The sequence below is a fragment of the Cupressus sempervirens genome, chromosome 9 (genome assembly GCF_028749045.1).
Source record: "Cupressus sempervirens isolate cs-2001-9-10 chromosome 9, ASM2874904v1, whole genome shotgun sequence".
NCBI classification, from domain to species: domain Eukaryota; kingdom Viridiplantae; phylum Streptophyta; class Pinopsida; order Cupressales; family Cupressaceae; genus Cupressus; species Cupressus sempervirens.
In genome coordinates, this window is record NC_143126.1 from 189,481,903 (window position 1) to 189,488,466 (window position 6,564).

General features: G+C 34.5%; 1 protein-coding gene across 1 annotated transcript; it reads right to left on the bottom strand.

The window, feature by feature from the left end:
• Positions 1-661: 661 nt before the first annotated feature.
• Positions 662-4,201, bottom strand: LOC149538113 (L-type lectin-domain containing receptor kinase IV.2-like). Its single transcript, XM_089799494.1, has 3 exons — positions 3,344-4,201; positions 1,917-2,218; positions 662-1,719 (listed from the first exon to the last, which is right to left on the bottom strand). Exons 1-3 carry the CDS (start codon positions 4,095-4,097, stop codon positions 850-852), a joined length of 1,926 nt encoding a protein of 641 aa, XP_089655620.1. The 5' UTR covers positions 4,098-4,201; the 3' UTR covers positions 662-849.
• Positions 4,202-6,564: the final 2,363 nt, after the last annotated feature.

The window sequence follows — 6,564 nt, forward strand, 5'->3', positions numbered from 1 at the left end:
ATAGGTTCTGAAGATCCATCAAAGTATAATAAATTGGAAAAAAGGTGATTTTAAAGAAAGTCTACAATACACTTACAAAACTATAATTTACTAGCTTATTTTCAAATTATTTTGTTTATACTGCAAGTAATTATGACTAATATATATAGCTTCTACAACATTATTTTTTAATATAAAAATTAAACTATATTTTTACTATCAACTAACAAGATATGCACGGGTGGAAAAATAGAAGACACTAATGTAAGGTGCACCTTTCACCTTTTTGTTTTTTCCTAATTTTGAACTTATGAAAACTAGGAATTCACAACAAGCTTTGAATTTTAATCTTTATAATTCATGACCACAACCCTATTTAACAACAACATATAAAACAAAAACCTTTTACAAAGGAACAAAAAATCATTTTCTTCTTCAGAATAACATGATTCTTACATAACTTGTAGATTTTACAGTTTCATAAAAAATGATCACATATATTACTATCGATTGTGAGATGATGTTGAATGCTAGTTTATTTATTATCTAATTGCATTCTTGTCACATTATGATCTAACTAAATACTTAATTTTTTCTACTCCATTATAAAATCCATAAACTAGAATAGATTGAGTTGCAAATACAACCAAGAAATCAGTTTCACTCCAACTGCCCTATGATATGGTTTAATGGAGTCATAGTATATTAAAAGTAGGAAGGAAACAACAAAAAACATTACCTAGATATTCTACGGTTCAAAATTTTAGATGGCTTGTACTGGAAACTACAGTTGGGAACTACTACAATCTTTCTTCTTAAAGCGTCTAATGGAGGCCTTGAACAGTGAAAATTCACTACAAGTGTTGGTATTTATTTAAGACATTCCACATTGTTCAAAGCCGAGGTTGTATTAAGATCCAAAGGCAGAGCAACCTCCCCACATAGAATCTGCAACACTTTTCTCATGGTAAGCCTCTTTTGTGGATCAAGGCTTGAACACAAAAGACCCAACACAAGAACTCTCTCAGCCTCACCCTTGTCATAATCCTCACAAAGTTTTTCATCAACAACATCTAGTAACTTTCCATTTGCATACAAATCCCGAACCCAGTGAACCAAAATGACACCTTGGTCATCTACAGGTTTCCTTCCACATGCAACCTCCAACAATAGAGCCCCAAAGCTGAACACATCCGTTGAAGGAGAAGCCTTTCCGGAATGTATAAGCTCCGGTGCAATGTACCCTAACGTGCCAACTACATGAGTTGTTTGGGGCTTTTTACTGTGATCATATAATCTTGCCAAACCAAAATCTCCCACACGGCCATTGAGATCATGGTCCAATAACACATTGTTGGATTTTATGTCTCTGTGTACCACACATTTTTCCCAATGCTCGTGTAAGTACAACAATCCGGCAGCCACATCTGCGATGATTTTGTATCTTTGAGCCCATGTAAGATTCGATTGTGGACTGTACAATTGTTTTGCAAGGCTTCCATTGGACATGTATTCGTAGACGATGAAGAGTTGCTTGTTTTTTCTACTCCAACCCATAAGGGGCACCAAGTTGCGGTGTTGCAGCCGCCCAAGGCTGGATATCTCTGCAACGAATTCCTTCATTCCCTGTTTGCAGTCTTTTGTGATGCTTTTCACGGCGATTTGTTGGCCCGACGACAGAGTGCCCCTGTATACCCGTCCAAAGCCCCCGTATCCCACAAGATTCTCATCCCTGAAACCCTGCAATAAAGAACAGTTGTAATCTGATTGAGACGAAATCAACAAAATAATCATACACAGGAAATGAAATTATTCATATGCATGGAAACATGCAATAAGTCAACTAAGTTATGATTCTATTGTAGATTTGAGAGCTAAACAAAGGTTTTCAAGTTACAGAAATTGAAATTTTGTGATACCCTTTTCTTTGAATCTACCTTTGTGGCGAGACTGAGTTGTCGGAAAGTAAATCTATGTGGCCAATACTGTAGTTCCCATTTCTCATAGAATTCTATGAAATTGATCCGTCTGAGCCAATAAAATGAAATTAAAAGGAGACCGAAGGTGAGAGCTACCAAGCATATTATAGTAATGGATAAGAACTTTGTGGAATAGTAGAATTTGGGAATATTGATGTTGAAGGAAGGGAGATGCAAGATGTCTAGCTCTGGAGCCTTGTTGTTGTCAGTTGCAAAGCTCCATGCTAGAATGTAATGGTCTTCAATTACAGGGTGGTTACCTGTTGATATAAATAATTCAGTATTCATAATAATAAAAACTATAAATCTTTCTTATGTAAAACAAGTTAATATTAACAAAAATATACCTAAATAAATAATTTTCAACATATAATTTACCGTTTAAGTAATATTTATTAAAATCTATAAGCAATTAAATTGAAAATTTCTTAAACATAAGAATGTTATGTAAATCAGTTTCTGAATTAGATTGTGTGGAGATTTTTATCATCGACGTTTCGAATCACACTACGTGATCCATCATCAGGATGAGAGAGCAAGAGATGTCAAACAAAGTAAGTAGCAGATTTAGCAAAGACTCACCAAATAAAGGAGAACAAGAAAAAAGGAATGCACAAACCCCGAAGCTGAACCGAATAATAATAAATATAAAAATAAAAATAAAAACAAAACAAGACAATAGGGGTGAATGACTAAAACAAAAGAACATCACACAAGAAAAAGATAAACAAGAATATAAAAATAAGATGACCAAGAATATAAGTACCTATATATATATATATATATAAACATAAACTTATCCATGCAAATATGTAATACACCTAAAACCTAACAAATATTATAATTTATAATATATACTTAATATATATATGTAATACATGTATTACATATATATATATATACACACACACACACACTAATCTACCTATCTAAATAACAAAAAAATAATGATATGCATGGAATATATACTTATATATGTAATACACCTAACACAAATAAATAAGCATCTATTATATTTATAATATATACTTAATGTATATATGTAAGAATGTTCTCAAAGAAATATCAATTTATCCTTGCTTATTATAAGATAACAAAGATTTGCTGACTTCTATAATGAAGTCTGTCATTAAAAGATCAAAATTTAAAAGATTAAACAATTAAAATTGACTAGTGTAATAGGAAAATTCTTAACATTTTTTTAAGGGTGTGGCAAAAACCTTAAAATTTGAAAATTACTTAAACGTAAAATCTTAAATATGGATACTTTATATGAGAAAGTGTGATATTATTATTTTATATTCTAGAAGATGTGAACTAATTTTTCCCTATTTGCGGAAACAATTCATCCATTGACGGTAAGAGGGGCAAGGCAAAAACATCACCTGTAGATGCTGAAAACCCAACGTACATGTGGTCTTGCACGATCCCATCCAAATCCAAATCTTTCTTCGACAAAAGGGGCTTCCGCGGCCTGGTTTCCCCCGCCGGTGCAACGCTTATGTCCAGCTGCTTGGAATCGCCATCATAGTCGATCCAGGCCCTTATGTTATGCCCGCTCTTCATATCAATGGCCCTCAAACTGTTTCCCTTCCAGTAACCAGCAGGTTGCGCCACAACCGATTTGACGCCGTTGAGATCGATTCCCACATGGTTGCTGTCCTTATCCTCCACCCCGACACTCTCGATCGTGTCGAACTCAACAGCAAAGAGATGGTTGTGCTGGTTGCCGTTGCTGGAGAAATTGACGAGGCCCAAGTACTGACTGGCAATGGCGCCGTTGAGAGCCGTGGTGGGCGTCATGATGAAGCACACCCCATTGCCGCCGTCCGATCCCGGCTGCGGAACCATGGCAAATACGAAGCTTGTGCTGAATGAGATGACTGCGCCGTTTCTTTTCATGGGCACGGGCCGGTCAAAATAAGCGCGCCCAACGAGACGGTCCGAGTGGTTTGTGAGGCGGATTGCGGGGGATTGTAGTGAGGCATCTGCAACATATTTGATTCTGCTTGTGGCGTTGAAGCGGTTGAAGAGGAAAGTTGTGCTCTGCTGAACGCCCTCGGCAATGGTGGAAGAAGAGAAAGCTGGGAGCAGGGAGAGGCAGAGGCAGAGGCAGTACCTAACTAAGTGCGTAGCCATCGAGTAAATTAGTAGAATGTTACCTTGTATTTTGGAAGGAAATGGCCGAATTAGGGGTGTTAAATCGTGGCTACGATGCAAAGGAAGTCTGCAAATGTCACGGGCGTGTGGAAAATAAGAAGAAAAAGCATCACCTTAATAGGTGGTCAAAGATTGGTAGGACGGAGAATATAAAAAAGCGTATGGGGTCCGCAGCAGGGAAAGGAGTTTTTGTTCTTTATTATTACTTTTCGTGGGCGTTTGTGTCGCCGTAACAGATCATCAGATTTATTAGTTGATTTGTCCTCCACTGCGCGCGAGATTTTCGTAATTAATGGCGATGTTTACATATTTAGAAGTAGACAGGCATACCTAAAATTTTAATTAATTTTTTTGGTAAATTAATCCGAGACATATATAGCTAAAGTTCACAAACTCAAATATTTCATCAAATTCTGTATTAAAAAATAAGAGAGTTATAAATAAACTAAAATAATAGGGTTACTAAAATTTTTAATTTCACAAATTTATATCTACAATATACATCAAATGCATAAGTTCCCACAGTGTGTATGATACAAGGCTCCATTACTCAAAATTTAGATGTGCTAACTTCCACATATCCAAGTATTTTATTTGAAATATTTGAAAATATTTTTACGTCAAAGCAAATACATAGAAGAAAATAAGTTAGTAGCAAAGAGATATCCATTTTCAAGAAATATAAAATTTATGTAATTAATTTGTTATCTCTTTTGTATGAATACAAACAAAAATGTCATTTCAAATTATCAACTACAATATATTAAATACAATTCATATAAAAATGATTTATATAAAAAATAAAATTCAAATCTAAAGACATAACACTTTCATTATAATCATAATAATATATAAAGACATAACACTTTCATTAATATTAGATTTTTTAAAACTACTCAATATTAGATTTTTTTTAAACTACTCAATACTAGACTTCAACCACAGAGTTTAAAGTTTACAAAATCAAAACATGAAATTCATAAATCATAGAAATTGTTCATTGAAAAAAATAAGAATACAAAAAAGAAGAAAAAGCATATGTTATAAGCCTTATTTTATTGATTAAAATTACTTAATAATTATCTATATAACTTTGTTCGTTGAACATTTTATTTTTTCCTAATAAACAAAACTAAAATAAGAGCCTCTAATATTAGAATTTGTATATTTGGAAATATTAATTCAAATTCTTTTGACTCATATGTAGTATGGAAATCTAATCATACTCTGAGGACATATGGCATGATTTCTATAGTTCCTATTCCTAATCTTATTTTTATTGCAAGGTGTGATTAAGCCGATATATTTTTGTTTAACTATTGATTTATGATGCTATATTTTCTTAGTACATTTATTAATTTGTGACTTAAGAAAATATCCACCATTTCTTCCTTGTTAAAATCACTTCAGTGTTTTGGGGGGCTAAAAATACTCTATAGTCTAGAGGATGTAATATTTCAAAAGCCGAAATTAAAATAGGTCAAATTTGAATGAATAATTAAGATATGTGAAAATGGCATGCAGAGCAAAACCCCTATGTGCGAATTGCCCAGAATGTGCAAATAAAGGCAGTCTTCAAGTTCATAAAGGTAGGCATCCCAAGAACTAGGGGCATCAAGTAAAATCTCAAAACCCTAAACCTAAAACATTATGCAAGCAGCCGGTTTCCCATCCCTTGCAATCACCACGAAGCACTAGCGAGAAAATTGTTAAGTCTAGGAATCTTGGCAATGACAATCCTCCCATCAGCTGCTCTCCTTTGGCAAAGTTGAGGTATGCAGTTAAAATGACTAACCCATTCTTGGCTCTTATTGAGCCCAATAATCTGGATCATGCAATTGCCCAGCAACTGAATCTCAAACAAAAATCCATCATTCAAAAATCTGGTGCCAATCTTCAAAATAGTAAGGCAAAAGCCTTAGAATGGTTAGCGTTTTTCTTAGTGGCAAATCCCAATGGGAGTTTTGGTGACAAGGTTAAACTGGCTATGATTCAACCCTTTTCACCCCAAATTGTTCCAAATCTGAATAAGGCAAGTAAGATTTGTTTAAACTCTCATTCCTTGAAAATTTTTGATTCTTCCCAAGTGGTCAACTCATCCACTCGAAATCACTACCAACCTAACATCATTTTCCACTGAAAGTCTTGACAAACAAATTTGCCTTTTTAGTAAGACGAAATATGCAATACGGAATAGAAATCCCCTGTATCCCCTGTAGCTAGGTTTTTGAGATGATCACAACGTGCGTTCCCCCTATGTCTGTGAAGCCCATCTTCGTAAATCTGATACCTCGAATAGCAATCCATCTATTATCCCTCATAAAACTTATATTACCCCCCACTACCGAGATAGTTTTTCTAAGTCTCCCTCTCAATCCATCCCACAACCCCAATCAGCTCTTCGCACCTATGTGAAAAGTTATAAGGAAAAGATCATGATTATCAG